This window comes from Mauremys reevesii, linkage group 1, assembly GCF_016161935.1.
Source record: "Mauremys reevesii isolate NIE-2019 linkage group 1, ASM1616193v1, whole genome shotgun sequence".
Taxonomy (NCBI): Eukaryota; Metazoa; Chordata; order Testudines; family Geoemydidae; genus Mauremys; species Mauremys reevesii.
The window spans coordinates 135,397,225-135,421,654 of record NC_052623.1 but is presented as its reverse complement, the minus strand read 5'-3'; the positions used below and the strand labels follow the sequence as shown (position 1 = coordinate 135,421,654).

Below are 24,430 nucleotides of genomic sequence, written 5' to 3'. Positions count from 1 at the left end.
ACAGAACTTTCTAGAATAAACATTCAGATTTCAAAGCTGACTGGGGGATTTAGCCAGCCACTCACTGAAATTAATGTTAATCTCAACTTCTATGCCTACAGTAGTGTAAAAGAAAGTGTGTTTAAGGGGAGAAAGTGCGCATAGGAGGAGAGCTAGTAAGAATACTGTTATGGGCTATATGCCACAGCTAACAAAGGACATTTGTCAGCGGATATCTTATAATTCAATACAAAGATTCAGTAATACAAAGTGAGAATACTCACAAACTGAATTTAATTGACAGTACTATAGATACTAAGAGTTCGAAAATATTCTTTATGGTAAGCTGACGAGTATTGTCAAAGCCGCAAAAGTATTATAATTTTATTTATATATTTTTAAAAAGAACAAGGATTTGTGGCTTAGATAGAACGCAAATTATGACAAAAATATCAAAGTGCGAACAAGTATTTATGATAGGGAACAAGCATACCACAGGAACTTATCTTTCATATTCTAGCAGAATGATACAAGATAAATATAGAGAGAAGATTTATAGCCACCATGAGGCTGGCAGACCAGGTGCCAGCTGATGCCAAAGCCCCAGGCCTCCCTGAAAACTTACAAGTGCATAGTTGGAAACCAGTCTTGCTTATCTGTATGTTAGCATTATCAAAATAAATAGTATATGTTAAGAGAAGAAGACTGTGGTTAGTGTTTTATAAAATGCTTGTACGATGCTGCATATATTATTCTCGCTCAACTATATGTCAAGTCAGAGCATAACAGCAAACATCTGCATTGTATATATCCCTATAACTAAGTAACCCATCAAACAAAAAAGAATGCAAATGATGGCTTCTTAAAACCCGTTCGTTAACCAAAAAACGAGCCATTGTGCGAGATCAAGGATCAAAGACTTTGTTAAGCACATCCCTCCTGACCCTTCAGAAGAAGAGGCCTGTGTGGGAACTGTTGCTGTCATCTAGGTTTGTATGAGAAGCTATAAATACAGACACAAGGAAGAATTCTTCATTTCTGCACTGTTTGGATTCTAACTGAAAGAGAAGACTAAGGTCCCCAGAGTTACTCTGCATAGCCCTAAAAAACTTTTGTGAACTGGCAGATTACTACATCTCTGCCACCTTTCAAAGTTATAGGCTGTGACTCATCTTTACATATATTATCACCTGCTTTAACCTCTGAACAACTCCTTTTTTCTCAACTAATACACCTTTAGTTAGTTTACTACAGAACTGGCTGCTAGCATTGTATTTAGTGTGAGATCTGGGGCGCAAATCGACCCAGGTGAGTGACTGGTCTCTTTGGAGTGGGTGCAACTGGAATATTTTATGATTTTTTTTGTTGTAAATGACCACTTATCACATAGTCCAGTTTGCCTGGGTGACAAAATAGACTGGAGTGTCTACAGGGACTGGCTGTGACTCCATGTAAGACTATTGTACTACTTTGGGAGTTCACATTTGTCACTACGTTGGTGAAACCTAATTATAGAACATACCACCAGTTTGCGATGTCTGCCCTAAGGTAGGCATTCATGGTCATGAGCCACTCCAGACAGCGTGACAGCCACCACAAAAGGAGGACAACTAGCTGCACAGCGTCAATTAACGAAGATTTACTTTTGATGTCCTATCTAGCAAGATGTCATTAAGCTACTCCATGCTAGCAGAACCCTGACACAATCTTGAGCTACTCAGTGCTAACTAGCAGAAACTCAAAATTTATTGAAGGAGAGAGGCTGTTGAATTGCAATATGGAGGGAGGAAAATGATAATAAAAATGATAATTTGCCAAATACACTGAAAATACTAAAATATGACACTGAATATACCAATGTATAAAAATAACTTTACATATAGCCTGAAGAGAGAAGTCTCTTGCCCCGTCATATAGCATGTGCTACCACCACCCACTTTCCATAAACTAATCTGATGAAACTCCATTTTCAATGGAGTCTTATCACCTTAAATACAAAATAAATTGGGGGGGGAACCCCAAAAGGAAACCTATTACAGTCGAACCCATTTATGTCGACCTCGGTTAACTTGCCAATCCTATTAAGTCGACGGTTTACAAGTGGAACCGCCAAACTCTTCTTGTCTTATTCTCATTTCTTATATGCGTCGACCTAACCCCCCCTATCTCTCCCCCCCCCCCCCCCCCCCACCGTGTCCCCCCCCCGCCGGCTCCGCGCTCTCCAGCCGCCGCCCCCGCCCGCCGCCCCCCCCCCCCCCCCACCCCGCCCCCCCCCCCGCTCCCTCCCCAGCCCCCCGCCCCGCCCGCCGCGCCCGCCCGCCGCGCCGCCCGCGCCCGCCCGCCGCCCCGCCAGGCCCCCGCCCCCGCCCCCCCCCCCCCCCGCCCCCGCCCGCCGCCGCCCTACCTGCCTGGCCGCCCGCCGCCCCGCCGCCCGCCGCCGCTGCCCGCCCGCCCCGCCCCGCCGCCCCGCGCCCCCGCGCCCCCCCTCCCCCGCTCGCCTGCCCCCCCGCCCCTGGCCCCTGCCCCCCCCGCCCCCGCCCTGGTCCCGCCCGCCCGCCGCCCCCCTGCGCCGCCGCTCCGCCCCGCCCGCCCCGCCCCCCCCCCCGCCCCCCCGGGCCCTGCCCTCCCCGCCCCTCCCCCGCCTACCTGGTCCCCCCCCGCCCCGCCCCCGCCCCGCGCTGGCCGCCGCCCGCCCCGCCGCCCGCGCTTCCCCCGCCCGCCGCCGGTCCCCCGCCCCCCCCGCCCCGCCCCCCCGCCTGGCTCCCCCCCCCCCCGCCCGCGCCTGGTCCCGCCTGCCCCCCGCCCGCCCCCCCCCCGCGCCCGCCCGCCGCCGCCCCCGCCGCCCGCCCGCCGCCGCCGCGCGCCGCCCGCGCGTCCGCCCGCGGGGAGGCAGCGGGGGAGCAGGGCAGGCAGGGTCTGGGGCAGGGAGGGGGGGGTTGGCTGGGGTATCGGTTCGCTTTTTATCTCGATCGGCTTTTTTCTCGGCTCCCAATACCTGGTAAATAAGCCATCAATAAGTTTAGCAATTTTGCTAATTCTGGTGATTTTATTGACTCCAGCTCCTGGAGTCATGTCACTAACCTCCTGGTTGCAAAGAACAGGTGGGAAACATGAACCCTGAAATTTCAAACACCAGAGAGGACATAAAGGTGTTACTTTAAAAAAAACTCATGATTCTTTTGGGCCTGACTCGTGATTTTTTAATGCTAGGAGCTGGCAGCTCTGGTTTAAGATTCTGACAAGATTAGACCAAACCACTGTAGGAAAAGTGACCTTAACTCACTAAGAATTTCATATGATACAGAAAGTAGTTGGCTTTAACCCAAGATCACATTAATGTCAAGAACTTGGATTCAACCCAAGTATTAGGCCAGATGGCCCCCTTCTACCCTCCTGTTGCTTGACATCTAGAGAAAAGAAAGATATTTAACTTCAAGTGGAATTTACTACAGGTAAGTATCTGCTAATTCATGTTCTTGGGGGAGGGTTGGAGGCTGATTAGTGAGTTTTTATTTTCTCAGACAAAGAGTCATTGTCAATCATACTATTTACAGTATGATCGGCTGTCATACAGTCAATCCAAGCTGACCTAATATTCTAAGGCTGTGGGTCCCAAACTTTTTACTAAGGTGACCCACCAGGGATCTCCCTATCATTCATCTCCCCCACTCTCCACTCCCCCCCACACACACACCTACCCACCCACCAACAGACTGCTAAATGTCCATTCACTAGCTCCCACCACTTCCTCCACGCTGACCAGATCTTGCTCCCCACATCGTTGCCTGCTGCCACGGCCCAGCAGAAGTGAGAGGTTGGGGTTAGTGTTTTGGGGCACACATGGAGGCGGGGACTGATTGGAAGGGTGACAGGTGACAAACCTAGACTCTTCCTGGAAGACACCAATGGCTTAAGACCAATCATTTGGGAAACACTGTTCTAAAGAATGCACAAAGTTACTATTAATTAATATTCTTCCAAAGTCATATGCCCATTCATAAATTGCTAGTTTTGAAGACAACACTAAGAAGATATTTCCATTTATTAAAAAAGTAGCAGCATTCAAATAAATAATGTATATATATGAATAGTAAGAACATTCACAGTACCTTAGATACAATAAAAAATGTGTAAGGCACAAACTATCAAGGCATAATCAAGCCACTAAATAACAGGAGATTGAAATAAACTTCCCCTTTGAATACATTATTATTGTCCATTATGTAGACTGTTTCATCTTTCTTTGAAATATCTGGTATTGGCCACTGTCAGAGACAAGATGGACCATAATTCTGATCCTTTATAGCAATTTCTCTGATCCTAACTTAATTTTTCTTCATATTTCTTCAAATGCTTGAAAGACCAAGGAGCAGTTCAACAACAGGCTGAGCAAGTGCAGAATGACTATAGAGTGTGCTTTGGCCATTTAAAGGCCCACTAGCGCTGTCTATATAGGAGACTGGATCTGGCTGATGACAATATTCCTATGCTTATAGCCATGTGCTGTACGCTTTATAATATTTGTGAAAGGAAGGGTGAAAGCGTCACTCAGATCTGGACCACTGAGGCTCAGCGCCAAGAGGCTGAATTTGAACAACCAGAGACCAGAACTATTAGAGGGCCGCTACGCGAGGCCATAAGGATCAGGGATACCTTGAGGCAGCAATTTGAAGCTGAAAGCCACTAATATTTGTTGCTATGCTCTGGAGTGCAGTGCTTGAAATGCTAGAAGGTGATTGTAATTAGTGCAGATGATGCACTATGAAGGTTTAAGAAAATCGCCTGTTGCTTTGAAGGGCTCTGTTTGCTTTCAATTAATGGAATAAAGATTGCTTTCAAACCAACACAATTCTTTTATTAAAAAACCACCACCGCAGGAGAAAGACAAACAAAAAAACATCAGCACTGTGGGGAATGGGGGAAGGGAGGGTCCCAAGAGGAGAGGGGGTCCCGGGACGGTTAAAGATTTGTGTATGTCCGGGTATCATATCCAACCTTCTCCTTTGGAGTACAGTACAGAGAATACTGTATTTCAGCAGGGCTAAACTGCAGAGGGAGAGGTGTTGAGTGCAGTGGGTACTGAGAGTCCGCAGTACTGGACTGCGATGGGATAGGAGTGGAATGCAGCGGGTACAGACTGGAGCCAAAATGTTGATAAGAGTGTGTCGGCGGTGTCGGAGGGGTGGGGGCGCATGGGAAAGAGTTTTGTGACAACGGTTGTAGGGGAGGGCGGGCGCGGAGATGCTCAGTTTGCAGTGGTAGTAGCGCCTGGAGCATGTGCGGTTGGTGCTCCATAACATTTAAGAGTCACTCCATGGCTTCGTTCTGGCATGCTGCATTTTCCTTTCAGTCCCTCTTCTCACTGTTCCGCCACTCCTTCAATTCCTGTTTTTCAGCCACGGAGTGCATCATGACATCATGCAGAAAGTCCTCTTTAATTCTTCGTGGCCGCTTTCTAATTCCACACAGACATTCAGCTGGCGATAACAAAGAGGGAGGCTGGGCTCCCAAGGTCATTTCTGTGAAACCAAAATGCAACATTTTAAAGAAGCAGAATTGTTTGCTACACACAGACCACGGATGCAGTGATTTAAAACACAACCACTATTCACATACCTGTCACTAACTGGCTGATCCCAGGCAAGCACACATGAGCCAAAGACCCCCAAAATGGTGGTGAGTAACCACAGGGGAAGAGGAAATCAGTGTTCCAGGACCATACTGTACACTGAGCTCTTGCGGAGAGCCAGCACTGTGGTGGGGGGGGCTTATAATCATTACTGTCCTCATATTTTCCACAGGCTGTGTTCATTATGGAAGATATCGCGCTGCTGAGGGTGAGCAGGGAATCAAGGGAGGGTCTTCTTGAAGACTGCAGTTTCCACCCTGGCCCTTATGTGACTTGCCTGTGTGTAGCAATGGCCGTCCCTCCCACCTTACCCCACCCTCAGTGACAGCAGAGTGGCACAGGAAAGTTACCCTTAATGGGGCAAGAGACAAAACAGCTCTGCCAAAGAACCTGCAGCAGTGGATTGCCCTGTATCTCTAAGAGAGTTTCATGGACATCGCTGAGGCAGATTCCCGTGAAGTGAGGGAGTCAATCAACACCCTGTTCCACCACTCAGACTAGGTATGCGGTGATACGCACATCATACAGACAGAAGTCTGCTTTCTGCAACCCTTCTGCCCCCAACAACTTGCTTCAGCAATTCCCAAAATCAAAGCCACTCACCAGGGGTCTCCTCTCCTGTTTGCACTTCACCAAGCTCCGACAGCTGTGACCAGCTAGCCTCCTCTGGGATAAAGAAGAGCTCCTGGTTGCATGCATCTCTGAGTCATCTTCTGCCTCTAAGTCCCCCTCCACATCCTCATCCAAGATTCTCCCTCCTGGCTCATTCCACTCTCGCCTGGCACGTGAGCCACCGAAGTATCCACAGTGGCCTTTACAGTGGAGGTGGGGTCGCATCCAGCTCTTTGTAGAACCAGCAGCTCGTGGGCACAGCATGGGAGTGGTGCTTTGCCTCCCCCCGCCTTGTTGTAGGCGTTCCGCAGCTCCTTCACTTTGACCCTGCACTGCAGTGTGTTCCAGTCATGGCCCCTTTCTGTCATGCATCATGAAATCTGTCCATAAGTATCATAATTCCTATGGCTGGAGTGCAGCTAGGACTGGACAGCCTCCTCTCCCCAAATGCTCATGAGGTTCAGTAGCTCAACAATGCTCCAAGCGGGGGATCGCCTGGTTCATGGAGCAGACATGGTCACCTGCAAAGAGGCGCAGAGACCACTGCATGTGTCACCAAGCAAACAGGAAGGGGACTTTCAAAATTCCCAAGAAATTTAAGGCATGGGGCTCATGGTTGGTCACCTGAGGGCAGGACAGTAGAGTTCAAACCGATGACCAGAGAGACGAGAACAGGCATTGTGGGACACCTCCCGGAGGTCAATGGCAGCGCTGTAATTGACCAGGATGTCTACACTGGCACCGCAGCACAGTAGCCCCAGCTCTACGCCTCTTGCCAGGGTGGTTTTTTTACAGCATAGCAACTGCACAGTTTCTGCGCACTAAGTGGCTTGGCAGTGTGTAAATCTCGGAAGCTACACCGCAGAAAGCTGCTTTTCTGCGCAGAAACTTGCCAGTGTAGACAAGGCCTTACACTACAATGCTAACTGCATCTTTAAATAAAAACTTCGCCCCTTCTTTTGGGCCAGTAAGCTACAGAGCTATCCAGGTTGGGCATTTGGGGAATCATTTGACCCTAAGAGAATTCAATTGTATGAGCCCTCATTTGGGAATTAACGGTAGGATTTTCAAAAGCCCTCAGCACTTTCCTAATTCTGCTCCCATTTAAATCAATGGGATTGACTTCAACAGAAGCAGAGTTAGACCAATGCTGAGCACTTGAAAATCCCACCCTAACTGCCTTTTCTTTGCAGCAAGACTTTTCATTTTGACTTTTGATGCACAGCACAGAGAATTGTGCTATGACTGACTTAAAGTGACTGGATTCTGCATGGAAGCCACCTTCATTTGTAACTTGAGCTGTACTTGGACACCTCCTCCCCAATCCTTGTTCTCACTTCTACATCTCATATATTAATTAGCCATTCTTTATTATGTACCATTTATAATTTAGTAACACCTAGAAGCCACAACAAGATCAGGCCCTTCTGTGTTAGACTCTGCAAAAAAAAATTCTCTCACTTTCCCCTCTTGTTTCTGTCTGTTCTTCTTCCGTCCTCAAGTTTTTCTTTTTTATGCACTTGGTGATTTTTTTTTCTTCCCACTAGCTTTCTCAGAGTGCTGTCCTATTTTCCTCTGCCTCTTTCTTCCAGTCTCTGCCCCACTGTGAAGCCCCCAGGTCTTAGCGTAGCAGTGTTCTCTCCCACATTTTCATTTTTTACCAGTTTGTCTCCCTTTCTCTCTGCTATTCCCCTTGCATTTTTCCCCTCCCAGATCCTTCAGTCATTCTTTCCCATTTCTTTCCCAAAGCTTTTCTCCTTCCTTCCGTCTCTTCTCCACACTCTCCCCCCCTGCCTCCGCTGTTGCTATACTTTTTTCTCTTCTCTACCCCACTCTCCTGGAGTTGGCAACAATTCTCCAAAACAGCAGGAACCCGGGAGCTGCCAGACCCCCAGCTGGAGGACATATTTGTGTAACCTCTGAGCAGGTTATTTTCTTCATACAACATGAGAAAAAAAGAAAAGAGAAATCCTCTCAGAATCACCAGAGTGCACATGGAACACTCCAGTAGTTCCCAGACCACTGGCTGATTTACAATAACATACCCTGAAAATAACACTGCTCTGATTTCTTCCCTCCTGTACATAACCTCGCCTCACAACTTGTGACATCTATCCCCTGCTGACTATTTTTGCTCCCCAAAAAGTATGCAGGCTTCTTTCTGTGTTGCTCAGTGGACTACTACCTACTGCACGTGTCTCAATTCAGTGCAAAAACCTGGCCTCCAGCTCCTTGTTCAGCTGGGCACAGCTCTACAGGCAGCTGCAGGAAGCCAGAGGTAGGAGTCTGCACCTAAGAGAAGCAAGCTGGTGAGGAAAAAGGTATGGGCTTTTGAGTAGCTGCTTGCCACAGTCTGGGAGCTGCAGCTTCCCAAAAGAAGTTTTCAAAACCTGGGAATGTTCCAACCAAATAATGACTATTGACAGGCATGCACTAGTGGCTTTCCTTCTGTCCTTTGCTCCCATTTACCAGAGGAATAATGGTAGGGTCCCTTGATGCACGTGTTCTTCTATGGGAGCACAGCACAGAATGGACATCTGCTCTAAACAAAGAAGCTTAAAAGGAGCCAGCCACCACTCTTCGGCTTCAGCTTTCAAGATAGTGAGCAGGTCTGCAGTACACCAAGAATCTGGGAGCTTCCCAGTTACCACAGCTCCTCCACTCCAATATCTTTTCACCCAGTACATCCTTCCATCTCCACAGTTAAACAGGCCCATCAAAATTGGGTAGGAACACAGACAGACCTTGCAGTTAACAGCCACCATGTTTTTTTTTTGTTCTACCACCTGTACTGCGGGCTCAGTGACCTCCATGACCACATACAGGTCTGTCGCATCTTACGTGCATTTAACATGCGCGATTTCAGCTTTGCGCGGTTGGGAGAAAGAAAAAAAAACCAGGTGATTCCACCAGCGTGAGACGCGAATCTGCTGTTCCCACTAAAGTATTTTTTTGGGGGGGACTTGACAGCAACAGCTTGTCTTTAGGCCTGTGATAAGGGTCTCCTCTATAGTAACCCTGGAGGGTTGGGGAAAAAAAAAACGTTTAAATAGTGTGTCTGCCCCGGAGTGAGTGAGAGATGGGAGAAGCAAATCTGCTGTTCCCATTACGGTACTCAGCCCCCCTGTGCCTCTCATACTGTGTGCATCTCGCCATGCTGAGTGAGATTCTGCTGTGCCTGTACTGTTTAAAAAGACAGTACGTATTTTTCGTACTGTATAACATGGCCCCTAAACGCAAGGCACCTACTTCACCTGGTGCTCAACCGAAGAAACAGCGATGTGTTCCAACGCTGGAGGAAAAACTGGCCGTGTTGGACTTATTGAGAGACAGTACGTCCATCACCAATGTGGCGCGTAAATACGGCCGCAAAGAATCTAGCATCCGTGCCATCAAGATTCGCGAGACAGAAATTCGTCAAGCCGTGGCATCAAGTGCTCCAGTAACTGCTAAGGTGATGAGCCAAGTGCGTGATAAGACTTTAGTGAAGACTGAAAAGGCATTAAACTTATGGCTGGAAGACATGAACTGTAAACGTGTGCCTATCGATGGCAACGTGTTGCGAGAAAAGGCTCTTAGCATCTATGCGCTGTTCAAACCTCCCGCCAAAGAGGGACAGCCTTCTGCTAAGAAGGAATTCAAAGCCAGCCAAGGTTGGCTTAACAGTTTTAGGAACCGCTTCAACCTCAAAAACGTTCAGACTACCGGTGAAGCTGCATCTGTCAATGAGGACGCAGCAAAAGCCTACCCCGAACAATTAAAGAAAATCATAAAGGAAAGGGGCTATCTTCCAGAACAAGTTTTTAATGCTGACAAGACTGGGCTCTTCTGGAAAAAAATGCCCACCCGCACTTACATTTCGAAATCAGAAAGACAAGCCCCTGGCTTCAAAGCAGCTAAAGACCATGTGACTGTGTTGCTTTGTGGCAATGCGGCTGGGCATTTAATGAAGCTGGGCCTGCTCTACAGGGCTGCAAATCCCCGTGCACTAAAAGGCAAGAACAAAAAACTCCTGCCTGTGTTCTGGCAATCAAATAAAAAGACTTGGGTGATGGCAGCATTATTTCTGGATTGGTTCCACAAGTGTTTCATTCTGGAGGTCAAGCAGTACCTTGAAGAAAAAGGACTTGACTTTAAATTGTTGCTGATCGTAGACAATGCTCCTGGCCATCCTGCGACACTCCGGTTTGCGCATAACAATGTTGAAGTCATCTTTCTCCCCCCCAACACCACCTCCATCCTCCAACCTCTCGACCAAGGCGTCATTAGCTGTTTCAACGCCACGTACGCAAGACTTACATTCTCACGGATCCTTAGGTAATAATAGGTAATAATTGGAGATATACCAATCTCCTAGAACTGGAAGGGACCTTGAAAGGTCATCTAGTCCAGCCCCCTGCCTTCACTAGCAGGACCAATTTTTGACCCAGATCCCTAAGTGGCCCCCTCAAGGATTGAACTCACAACCCTGGGTTTAGCAGGCCAATGCTCAAACCACTGAGCTATCCCTCCCCTCCTTACCGCTATGGATGCTGATCCCAATGTTAATGTGATGGAGTGCTGGAAGTTCTTCAACATTGCTGATTGCATCACTTATATTAAACAGGCAATGGATGCAATCAAGCCTGAAACAGTCAATGCATGTTGGCGAAACCTATGGGAAGATTGTGTGAGTGATTTTAAGGGTTTCCCGACCATTGATAAAGAAGTGCAACTCATTGTTCAGGTGGCCAGGCAAATGGGTGGTGATGGCTTCGTCGACATCATCGAGGAAGAAATTGAGAAATTAATTGAGGGGCATAGAGAAACATTGACTAACGAAGAGTTAGAGGAACTGATAAAATCATCTACAGAAGACGAAGATGACGACGAACAGGAAGAGCCAGCAACTTGGAATCTTCATAAATTTTCTGAAGTGTTCCAAGCAGCAAAACACTTGAATGATTTAATTTCTGAATATGATCCCTCTATGGAACGAAGCCTCAAAATCACATACAGTATTACAGATGATTTGAGACCGTACCAAGAAATGTTTGAGGAGCTCAAGAGACAACTGCGACAGTTGCCAATCACCATGTTTTTAAAGAAAAAACAACCAGCAGCAGCAGAGCCTACACAATCAACTTCTAGAGCTGAACCAGAGCCAACCACTTTGTTTACGACTCGCTCTCCATCACCCAAGCCTGGCCCATCATCTCCTGGATCGACAACAAGCCTTGACAACTCAATAATAGTTTTGTCAAGGGAAGAGGAAGACTAATCATTGGAGTGTGCACAGTACAAGACTGGTGACTGTTCAGGTTTACAATACTGCACTGTACTGTACTGTTTTCATTTTTTATTCTTTCATTCTTCTGTCTCTGTTATGTTATTAAAAATACTGTAAAATTATATTTTGCATATGTAGTCTTTATTATATACTGTACTGTACATTGCCGTATACAAATACATAGTACTTTATGGGTGATTTAAGGGATTTTCAAGGGTCATTTTGACTATACACAGTTTTCGCTTTACGCACTGACCACGGAACGTAACCCCAGCGTAAGATGCGACAGACCTGTATACCTGAAAGAGCTGTATCCTTCTAGAAATGTCTTGGGCTCACATACATGAGGAGCTGCCTCACAGGTTAAAGAACCATTGGCTGTAAATGGTGAGATTCATTGTTAGTGGCAGCGAAAAGGCTTATCAAATTCAACTCTTGAGTAAACTGTTGCTGCAAATTCATCTTGTAGGATATTTTTGAGGTAAAAGGGAAAGAAAACATGTAATCTTTATTAAAAAATAAACTTAAGAACATTTTTTTCCAAAATTAAATTGGCCCCTATAAAAATGTTTTGCTTTCAACATGATTTTTAAGTTATCAAGAGACAACTAACAGGATAAAATTTAATGTGCAGCAATACAATTTACTGTCTATAATACTCCTTTTTTACTCTATATACCTTGAAAAAACCACTGCCCAAACCTACCAGCTGATTTCCCATATCACACAATAGATTACATCCTAAAAGAATGGAAAGTTGTATTACATTTTCTGCATTTTACATCACTGATCCTGGCAACAGGCCTTCAAGTTAACCACAGATGGCTTTCTACAAGTCTTCGGTCAACAGCAGGTAAAGAAGGCAGGTTTTCTGCAAAAACTATCCCATTACCAGAAACAATACCTCTTTTATTATTACACCATTTTTATATCTTTTTTTCTTTTATTAGAGTGATAGTCATATCTGGTGTTTTCTTGCGGACCACATTTGCTGTGGTTTTTTTATCTACATTATACAAGAAAATTACATTAAAAGAACATGAACATTGTACGGTCAAACACTCAAAAACCGGAAAGTGCTAGAATTACCTGTGCAACCTTAATTTGGCCACCTTGTGCATACAGATTACAATGCAGCCTTTAATTACATGGTCAGACTCTAGACCTCCCTTACTGAGCAGGTTGGATGATGCTTACTTACTTTGTTTTCGCCTCATTGTTCAATGCATTGTTTACCGCCTGTACTATTCAACCCCTCTTCTTAAAATAGAATTATTGATTTCCTCATGGGCCTTCCTCCAGCACTCATCACTATAAGATTTGTGTAACTCAAACATTTACCTTCACAACACCGCTCTGAGGTGACAGTCATTTAACACGTGGAGGGAGCTGAGGCACAGAAAGATAACACTTAAGTTTCCACTAAATTTGGATGCTCAATTTTAAACACTTCAGATCTAATTTTGCAGAGTCCTTAGCTCTTTATAACTTCAAAGCACAGCTCTCATTGACTTCAGCGGCAGCTTCGAGAGCTCAGCACTTCTGTAAATCAGACCCCCAAGTTCTCAAGTCAGGCAATCAGAAAATGAGTGACCATCTGTGAAAACCAGGACTAGAGAGGGATGAAGCACACATGCACGCACTTTGCCAGTGGGCCCATTCCATCCAAGCCTGATCCCTTTTGCTCTGTCACCTCCAACCTGCCTCTTTTCTGTCTCTTTCCCACCCCTGGCTCCTTGCCCCAATCTCCCAGTCTCCATTCCTCAGGCTTCTCATAATAATCCCAGTCTCTCTGGGTTCATGTCCAAGTCCCAGTCATCCCCTCCCCACACCCTATTCCAGTCTTTTCTTTTCTTTCCTAGGCAGCCCCAGTTCCCATTCTTGGTTCTTCCTCCTATCTGTCCCTCCCCTCATCCACCACTGGCTCCTCCTCATATAGTCAGTGTCCATCCTCACCCCCTGCCTAGTGCCAAAGCCCAGTTTCTCCCCTTCTTGGCTCTTGGTTCTAATCTCTTTGCCCGCCAGTCCCAATTCTCCTCCCACGCCTCAGCTCCTTGTCAGATCCATCTCCCCTCCCTCTGCCCCTTCTACCTTAGTTCCTAGTCTCAGCCTCCTTGTCCAGCCAGTACCAGTCTCCCTGCTCCCCCAGCTCCTGGTTCTCTCTGCATTCCCTCCAACCAACTGATCTGGCTTTTGTCCCCTCTGCATTGAGAGCAGATGGCTTACTCCTCCACACTGCATTGGTGCCAGAAGAGAGCACAGGAGAGACGGCCTCACCGCCCTCAGGTCCATTATCTGGCCCCACTCTAGCATGGAGCAGCTCGGAGCAGCCATTAAAAGGAAAGTCAAGCTTTGTCACTGAAGCCCTGAGCTGCAGCGTGATCAGTCATGCTGTGGAGATGGGCCATGCACAGTCTGGGCAGCACAAGGAGCTCTGATGGACCAAAACATGGAATCTACAGAGAAGTTACGTGCTAAAATCAAAATCTTTACTGAGCATTCAAGAAGTGTGTTTTTTCAAAGGCTTATAACTTGGCCAGGTGTGGGCAGATTTTCACAGGGATGGCAAAATGAATCTCACACAAAGGACCCCCGCTGCCTCATCCTGCCCCCACTTAGACAAATTTCAAGTCCCTGCTCCGTAGGACAGGGTTACTGGAGCTGTTCAAAGAAAAGGTCAATAGATTTTTTTTTTAATATAGGCAAAACAATGTATTGTCCCCTCGCCTCATTATCCAAAACATTTGAACCATTTTGGCTGAAACTAACAAATAAATCAATATATAGCTCAGCCTGAGATGGACACCTAGCAGGGAAAATTTCAGCCAAAATAGTGTAAGTTTGGCAAAGTTATAATAAATTGAAAACAGGGTCTTATAATGGGAAGTGTCAGGCAATCTTAACAACAAGCAGCACTACCAGCCCCACCTATAATAAAATCTGCCTGATCTCCTAGGTCTCAGTCCAGGACCATTGAAGTCAACAGGAGTTTTAACACTGACTTTAGTAGTAATAGGTTCAGGCCCCTAACTGCTCATAATATTTTACTGTTTGGAAACTATGTGAGGGTTTAAAGACCTAACATTCACCCATATGCAAAGCTCAAAATACGATTCCTAACATTGCTTAAAGTCACACTTAAAAATGAAAGGAAACACATGATTGCAAACCAAACAATTATGACTCCACTCCTCCTATTTTATACTTGGTAATTAGCTGAAACTGTAATTAATAAAATAGTTTTGACACAGCCTAATGAGAAGGCAGAAAGCAGTTGTGAAGTCTGAAGTTTTTAAAGAAATTCTACAGCAGAAGAGGAATTAACAAGGTGAATGAGCTTAAAGCACCTGCAAAAAAAGTAAGTTTTCCCATTTAAAAAGGTTGGGGGAGATGATCTACTTGGCTGCCTCTTTTGTGACAATGCACTTTCTCTGTATGGATAGATACAACAAAATATCAGATTCACACATGATTCAAAAATATATCCAAAAAACAAGCCTTTCCAGAGCAGCCTTTTTAAAAAATACAAATCTCCTGGCTCATAAGTCAAGAAGTCACTGTGGAGAACATACAGAGATCAGCAAACGCAAGAGTGCTCTAGAGAAATTCTTGAAGAAAATTTCATCACAACTTCAAATAACACACTAACAGACATATGGCTGCCTTCAATAAACAATAAGGATGAAAAATGAGACAAAGCAGGAGCAATATCATGACTTCAATGTCAGCGACAAACAAGCAAAGCACTGAGCACAGAACAGTCATGTCTGAACTTTTAAACTGTCTGATCAGAGGTACCTAAAAAACTATTAATTGATCAGATTCATAAAATGCTATTCTAAAGTAATCTTAATCCCCACCTCCCCCCACAAATGTAAGCCATTTAACTTGGACTAAAATCTTGGACATTAATATTTAGGTTCAAAACTACTTCTCAGGCTTTACTTTTCACAAAACCATACAAGAGAAAGCTTTGAAATTGCCTTCAAATCACTTTCTTTGTTCTTGGATCTTCCTAGGGACGTGATTAATCCTTCACAGAAACAGCAGAACAGAGCCTTAAATCAGAACCCTATCATCCTCATTTTAAATTAACCTCATGCTGTCATGGGAAAGAAGGGAAACGCAGAAATATGTTTTATCTAGTTTTAAAAGTTAATATTGATAAAGATATTAAGTCACTGTGTAAGGCGTAAATGTTTGTGTGTGTATGTGCTACCTGTCATGTGAATACAACAGCATTCTGAATTATTGCTTGTCTTCAAACAGCCAAGATCTTTTCGCTATATTAAACAGTCTTTTTATGTGTTACTATATCTTTTCCATTACTTTAGTATATTCATAATTGGTCTTCTATCGTATACCTCTGACTGGCCTCGCAGTTACCTGATGTAGTCAATTTAAAAGACATTTGTGGATGAGGATAACTAGTTAATATTTGCCAATTAAGTACTTTGGCCTGACAAGAGTTTTCTTCTCTTAAACTTTTAAGTATGAACTGCATCTTTCATGTGTATTTGTTGTTATTTACTAAGTACCATGTTTAGCAAATGGAAAAGAAAGCAGCTGCCTGTTTTTAGATTGCTGCCTGAAAGTCAGAAATTATTAAGGACAACCGTCAGTTGCAATAGTAAGCAAACACCACCTCTACACTAAGCTCAAAAGGGAATTCTATAATCTAAAATACAAAAATTGCTCAATTTTTGCATATTTTGCCAGTTTTTCATAAACTTGCTGGCACATTAATCAATGGAATCATCATCCAAAATAATTTCAGCCAATCTTGCTTACATCAGTTTGCTTTATGATCAATGAAAGCACATTGTTAGCACCATCCATAGTTGTCTAAGTAGGGACACTTGTTAAAATAAATTAATTAAATAAATAAATAAATAAATAAAAAAGAAAGAAAGAAAGAAAAACAATTCAAAAATAAAAACTTGCAGCAGGAGTCTGTGCATTAAATAAAGCTTTGTAACACTTCCAGTTAAGTAACAAGAAAGTATGCCAACAGGAAGAAGAGAAAGAAAAATTCCCCCCTCCCACAACCTCCCAACTCACTCTTGTAGTGTTTCCACTCCTTTTTCTTTATACTGCAGTTCTTCCTTCATATGTGCCAACTCTCGTTTTAGTCTAGAAAGCTTAAAACAAAATATTTTTTAAGCAAAAATATGTTATGGCAGCAAATCACTGAGTATTATTCTTCTTTCAAATAATTCTTAAAATAATTGTTCTTTCAAGAATTTAAAATTACTGTGCATTGTTCAAAGACTAGTATTTTCAAAGAGAAAAGTGATAATCTGTTTGGTTTTTAATCTACAGAAAAACAAAATCAACAAATGCTTTATAGAAATATTAATAAAAACCTACCCAACAACGGTCACAAAGTAACAACATTGCCAAATGTACAAGGTAGCTGCTTCTTTGTATAATCTTCTACTATATTATCTGCTATCACTTGCTCTAATAGCCAACAAGTCTCTGTCCGCATGTGATTTCCCATTTCCCGTCTCCCCCGGAACAATGATTTCCCATCTAACTATGTAGTAGACAGCCACCCAAAGACCTGCCCAACTATATTTAACAATATTGCAAACAGCCAGCTCAGACAGCCAGAAAGGGGAAGAGGTTCAGTACTATGGCTTTTTCAATGGGAAGAATGTTCGTTTAAAGTCACTAGAGATTGTGATGATTCATCTGCCCATTTTTATTATAAAAGAAAAGTACAGAGTGACCCTTCAGCAGCAGTAAATAGTGAAAGTTGCCTGGCGGATCATTTATTTAACGTAATAATAAGCAGCAGTTCATTATAATCTCCCCAAAGTTTGGTGTGTGTCTGCAGTGACGTTTACTACCAGGTTACACTATTTTAATAAAGTTGTTCCTTAATTGATGCTTATTGTAACAGATACACAGAATTATTTCTGGTTCCGTATGGATGTTTTATATTTTTGGTTAAAAAGTCACATATGTTTTGGGACAGGCACTCCTTTGTTTGTATATCCATTTCAATAAATGATGCCATCAACTTTCAGCCACAGAAAAAAATGAAAATGTGAGTTTCATAAACAGAAAACAAACTGAGTCTCCCAGAGATTTAGTAGATTTTCTACGATGTATCCGAAACACTGATAAGACATATGTAAATCAGTAAGTGACAAAATGATCAACACATCTCCCTCATGCCCTGCAAAAACAGAAATCACTACATCTTCAGAACAAAACAGGAAGTATATAGTGACTTCTCGGATTATCTAGTCCAACCCTTATAAAATAAACTCCGCTAAAATAAGAAAATATATCACTAATATCTTCCATGTTTATACACCTCTACCTCGATAGAACACTTTCCTTGGGAGCCAAAAAAATATTACTGCGTTATAGGTGAAACCGCGTTATATTGAACTTGCTTTGATACACCCGAGTGCGCAGCCCCGTCCTTCCCTCCTCCCGCCCCGGAGCACTGCTTTACCGCGTTCTATCCAAATTCGTGTTATATCAGGTCAGCGGTGTATATTCAATGGTGTATAGTATATTGCACTCTTTATGTTAATTCAATATACATGAGCATGCATAACACAGAGGTTCACCCTATGTACAGAAGTAAAAAGGTGTATTTCATGGTCACTTTATTATTGGACTACAGGGGATGGGGGACAGAGACAGGTAATCCATATGCAAATAGAAAAGTCACTTATTTTCTTTAAACCTTGTTTAGAGAAATTGAGTGAAATTTTAACTTGCTATATTTTCTTGTTTGGTTTGCTTCATTTTCCAAACATTAGCTCTACCATATACAGTATGTTGTAAATGCATGCTAACAGAATACACGCCTTTGATGGGTGGTAAACATAATTTATTTTCCAGAGCCACTCCTGTGAAAAGTGGTCACTAAATCATGAAGTCATAAAAAGGAACACTATCCTTCAAAGATATGTATTTTATTTATTTCATGAATTGAGCATCTGGCATGCTAAGTCCATTTTATCCATTAATAAAATGAATATGCAGTTTAGATATATGGTGGGCCTTACGTTATAAGCTGCTTTATTAGTTGTGGGCATCTAAATAGCTTCCATTAAATATGTAGAATTTGACTGTTTATTAGGAACACTGACAAGCAGATTTGGAAAGATAAGTATAACTTTTCCCTCTACCACTGTAACTACTTCAGACAAGACAATATTCAAAGTATGGTTCTAACCTAAAAATGGTTAAGTAAAAATGGTACTCTCTTATACAACAGATGTGGTCCATATGTGTTCAGAGTTCTATATTCTTACCATAGTATATGGAGAAGTGTTGGGGGGGGGTCATTTGTCACTTTTATAAATGCAGCCCTGGGCAAGCGATCTATTCTGGTCTGCGCATCAACTAAACTGAGTTCTCAACACAGAGCCACATCCTGACCTCAGTTACATCTACAGAACCCTATGGAACCCAAGAGCAAAATTTAATGACAGCTGGTTTGGACAGGTGTTGCTGGGGACGGAATCTGACTTGCAGAATATTTGCTACTAGTGGTGATGCTCGAGACAGAAAGGAAATGATTTTTAAAATACAAGTTGAGTTGGTGTGTCAGTCATTCAGAAAAAAAATTCTTTACACTTATAAACAGAAAAAAAATCTTTGGAATCATTGAGACATAGTACAGATGGAACCACACTGCTATTTTTATTAAATAATTGTTCAAGAGTAGAAGGGCACTTTAAACATGTGCAGTTTTAGAAAGCATGCATATACAACTTCTAAGCCTAATGGTGGGTGGGTGTGTACAGCACTGTTTTAATCACATAACATCAAAAAAAGATTACTCACTCTGTCACGACGGCTTGCTATTTCTGCTTTAATCTGATATGGGTCATACTTGGTATTAGTTGAAAATCCAGAGAATGCTAAACAGATGGAAAACAATGGTATTTTATAATACATTTTTCACGTTTTCAATGTGTTAAATGATAGTGTGTGCAGGTTGTAAGGCATGTAAATTGTAAATAGGTTAGCCTGTCTACACGTTTCTAAAACTTCAAAGCCACAACTCAGCAAATCACTTAAGCATGTGCTTAACTGTTTTGCAGGACTGGGGCCAAAAAGAGTACATACTTGTCAAAGTGTGGCTACACGTCATTCTGAGTTCTCAAAGTTGAGTCATTCTATTTCAAAGATGGAACAAGCTTATTTGTCTACAACTTCAAGACATGTATTTGTAGGATATGATAATCATTTGTGACAAGACTTACTCAGTGTAATTATTTTTGAGTACAACACAGGAATGCTTGTAGCCAAAATGATTTCTTCTAAACAGTAGGGTCTAAAAATTGACAGTACATTTAATGGATTTTTCCATTTATTTTTCTTGCAGTTTAGGAACTTTCATAGGAATGTAACAAATTTAATGTCCCTATGGTAACACAGATTTTATTTACAACCTCCTCAACATGATTACAGATAGAAGTCATTTTTGGCTGTTAGTTAAGTTTATGGTATTTATATGCAATAAATAGAAGAATTTATTTAGATCGACAAAATTTGGACTGAACCATCTCATAGAATGTGAATCAATCTGCTACCAAATACATATAAAGGAAGTAAAATCACATCATCACAAATTTCAATTTAATAAAGCCCTTCTAAGAACAGAAAACTAGGAAAAATTGTTCCACATCAATATCAGTTTCCAGCTCAATCACTGATGAAATTAGGTCTGCTTGCAACTCAGTGCATACAGTAACCACATGCAAGTTTACAGTTCAAAAAATTCCTCACAGCCCCTCAATAGTGAGCGTTTTGATAATCTCATCACAGCTTCTCTTAAGACAGAGTTTCAATTTAAAGACACCTTTGTGTTTTCTCTTTTGGTAGACTGAGGTTTTCCAGGAGGCAACATACTTTTGTACACCAACATATTCTTTCTTTTATAAGGTACAAGATTTCAAAAGTCAATTTGGGCTGAATTCCAACTGGGAAGTTATGATGTGTGTACCTAAAGTTATTTACTATCTATTCTGAATTGCTATATAGCAGCACTGTCTGTTGATTAAAAGCTGATACCTTCCATTCCAGTGTAACTGTCAGGATCATCTCCGGAGACTTTTTTAAAAATCGTCACTACATTAACACCCTTCCAGTTATTTAGCATGCAGGTTTGTTTAAATGTTTATTATTGTTTAATTTATCGATTTATTCCAAAACCTCCCTTTATTGACACCTCAATCTGGGACAGTTCCTCAGATTTGTTGTCCAAAAAGGATTGCTCTGATGTGGGTATCTCCCCCAAATCCTCTGCAGTGAAGACGGATGCAAAGAATTTGTTTAGTTTCTTTGCAATAGCCTTGTCTTTCTTGACTACTCTTAACACCTTGGTCGACTATTGGCCTCCTTCCCTTTATGGCAGGATTCTGATGTACTTAAATTCTTACTGTTAGTTTTTGCATCGTTAGCAAGTTGCTTCCCAAATTCTTTCATGGCCGGCCTTCTTATACTTTCACACACAACCTTCCAGAGATCATGCACCTTCTTATTTACTTATAGGATTTGACTTTCAAATTTTAAAGATGCCTTTTTGCCTGTTCAGCCTCCATTACTCTGCTGTTTAGGCACAGTGGCATTCTTCTGGTCTTCTTATTGTCTTTTCTGATTTGGAGAACGCATTTAATCTGAACTTCTATTATGCTGCTTGCAGGCATTTAATCCTTGTGACAGCTCCTTTTAATTTCCATCTACCAAGCGTCCTCATTCTTGTGTAGTTCCCCTTTTCAAAGTTAAATGTTACTGCAGTCGGATTTTTGGGTATTATCCCCCTACAAGGATGTGACACACAATGTCTCTTCATACTGTAGGAAAAAGAGAACTTAATGTGTGCAGTTTAATGCAATGCTGAAGGGGAACATAATGGTCTATATGGGAAGTAATTGGTTTTTTTTTTTTTTTTTAAATGGAGAGTTGGGAAAGAATTATTTTCCATCACCATCCAAGGAAAAAATGAGTAATAATGGCCTTAAATGATAACAAGAAATGTTTAATTTTAATGCCCCCTCATCCACTCCCTGATGCGGATCTGATCAGAATGCCTGTTTTGGGATTAGAAAGCATTTTTTTCCTTTTGCGCCAAATTAGCAAGGTGTCCGGGGAGAGAGGTCTGGGTTTTGCCATGGAAGTCCTGCTGGTTTAAAGGAAAAAGGAAAGGAATAGTTAACATTAAGCAGGAATACCTAATTTGTAGCAATTAGCAGCCAGTGTCTAATGTGGATAAAAAGGCTAAAAGGGCCAGCTCCCAGAAGTAAATATGCTTAAGAGTCCCAGAAAATGGCTGGTGGACCTGTTAGAGTGTAGAGAAAAGAGGAGACCTGAAGCCCTTGCAGATTGAGGTAGTAAAAGGATTCTGAAGTGGACTAAATCCAAGAGGTTAGATTGGAGACTGCTAACTCAAATTTGCTGGGTTTATTGTGTGAAGGCATTTAGCTCAGCACTAGGCCCAATAAAATGCCTGGTATTTCAGGGGAGTAGGATGAGGGGAGAGTCCTCTCTACCCATTGTTAATAAAGTTCTGGCCTGACACTTTATAAGCCAGCTCAGCATTTCATTCTGCTGTGTGTCTTGATCAATTGTGGAAAGAACTTTATAACACTGAATAAACCATGCAGTAACTTGCCAAAAGAGGTTGTGCAATTGCTATCAGTGCATGGACTGAAATTCTCTAATCCAGAATTTCATACATTTTTTCATGGTGTTGATCACAATTTAATAATGAAAGAGTTTCATGGACAACTCCGCTTCCACCTGCAAACATACAGATCTCATCTTCCCCTGCTCATGAAGGCAGTCTTCATGAACTTAGAGGAAATGCATACATAGAAAAGTCTATGTATTTTTAACTGCCTTTTAATCCGATTTGACAGATGGGAACAAGAAGATCGTTCGACAAACCAGCTCTCCACAGATCCAGAACTGTTCTAACTGGTCAGAGACCAATATTTAGAAATGTTTACAAATACTGAAAACATTTTTACTGGTCTAAAATGTTTCTAGATCTTAAAGCACAAGTGAAACAATTTATTACAAATATTTTTCTAGTATTTTGTTAGGCTTCTGATTCTGGGGAATGCCAGCAACAAATCTCAATAGTTCCAGAAACTTCAAAATTAGTTAGTATTTGTACCTTTCCTATGGATACTCTCCCAGCAAAGTCTGAGTAATTGTTTGATCCAATTCTGCTGCTGTCATATGCAGTTTACCTTTTCTGGGTAGAAAAACAACTACAACAGCCCAATCAAATAAAGCAATTAAAAAAAAATCAGACCTTATTTCCCCAATATTTTCTCCATTTATATAAAAATTGCCCTGTACAAGATGATCGGCAATAGGTTATCAAAATTAGTGGAAATAAAGTCTTGTGCAACTACTAAAAGTCTTGAAAAATAAAGAAAAATATTTTTATAAATTGGATGACTTTCCTATTTTAAAATGACATCAAATTATATTAACTTGCTTTTTTCCACCCCCATTCCAACTGAGACATGATTTTAGCAGCCCACCTTCCACGCCACAAGAGCTGGGATTAAAATGTGTCATAAAGCATCAGTTTCAGCCTGTTATAGTGTTTGAAATAGCAGCAACTAAAACCATGTTAGACTATAAGTGGGAAGAAAGCAAGAGGTATGACTTTGGCATCCAGTACCTCAGAAACCAAAAGGGCCAAAAACAAAAGCTATTTCTCAGCTTCCAACAGTATATACCACTAGTGGTTTGATAGATATATTCAACTTTGCCACTGATCCTCTGGGCCAACAAATTTTTTTGGCCATTGTTACAGGAGTACATATATTAGATCAGGGTAATTTTCAGAGAGTCGGATTCACACCAAGAATAGATAAGAAATTAATAAGGGTTTTATAGAAATCTATTAATATTATTCTGGGACAATAGGGAGGGAAGGACAAAGACTCAAGAAGTTCCTTACAACTCTAATATATAAAGGAACTTAGTTTTATTTATTAGCTCATTTATTATTTCAACAACAAATCCTCAAGTAGTTGTTGCAGAAAACAGCAGAGAAAAATGTAAGATGCTTTTTGCACAGCTCTGAAAAAACATCTTTGATTTTTAAATAAATATTAGCACTACAGTGATAGATTTTTTTTTTAAATATTCTGAAACCAGAGGGCATACCATGCAAAAATTATTCACAAATTATAGGTGTTAGGAGGGAACTAAAATAGTGAACTTGGAAATAAGGACAGCCAAATATAGCTTCTACTTTAAAGGAAAAGAGACATATGCACCTGAGAAAACAGTCAAACATTAATGCATTTACTTTTCATTTGTCATAAATGCTACTGCCATGATTGTTAATTATTAAAGAGAAGTACTTTTAAACAGGGTCTTTTCTTTCCAGTCTATTTTCACTACTTGATCCTGCACTTAAATGTATAATGCTGCTATTGTTAACATCATGTTTATTATCACGTTAACATGTGACTATGTCGTCACAAAATGTTACAATTAAAATTTAAGAAAGAGAAGAACGAAATGTGTAGGAGAAATCTGCCTTAAATAATTGGTATTTAAATAAATCACTTGCCACATAAATATAGCTGAAAGAAAGCAATTTTAACAGAAGAACAACTATTTACCTTGCAGTAACTACAATTCTTCAAGATGCTGTAGTCACTGTGGACTCATGTGTGTGCACATGCGACTCACACACAAGAGCAGTTTGTTTGTTTTTAAACAGTAGGGTCCGTCAGGGCCATACACATGCTCTCTGTCTCCTCATGCTCCCATGTGAGGGCATAAAGGGAAGAGAGCCATGACTCTCCCTTAGTTCCCTCGTAATTGAAAGCTTGGGGTAGCTGAAAACCCAAAAAGCAGGGCTGGACGTTGTGGGATCCACACTGACATCATCATCTCAAAAGAGCCACAATCATTTGTAGGGTAAGGAA

General features: G+C 42.1%; 1 protein-coding gene across 11 annotated transcripts in view; it reads right to left on the bottom strand.

Moving 5' to 3' along the window:
* The window catches only part of WWC3 (WWC family member 3), a 176,344-nt gene that overhangs the window by 80,585 nt on the left and 71,329 nt on the right, over positions 1-24,430 (bottom strand). For all 11 annotated transcript variants that reach the window (XM_039500168.1, XM_039500169.1, XM_039500162.1 and 8 more), the window contains exons 4-5: positions 19,308-19,384; positions 16,551-16,630 (exon numbers count right to left, since the gene is read on the bottom strand). In XM_039500168.1, the coding sequence (XP_039356102.1) occupies positions 16,551-16,630; positions 19,308-19,384 (157 nt within the window). The remainder of the gene's footprint in view (positions 1-16,550; positions 16,631-19,307; positions 19,385-24,430) is intronic.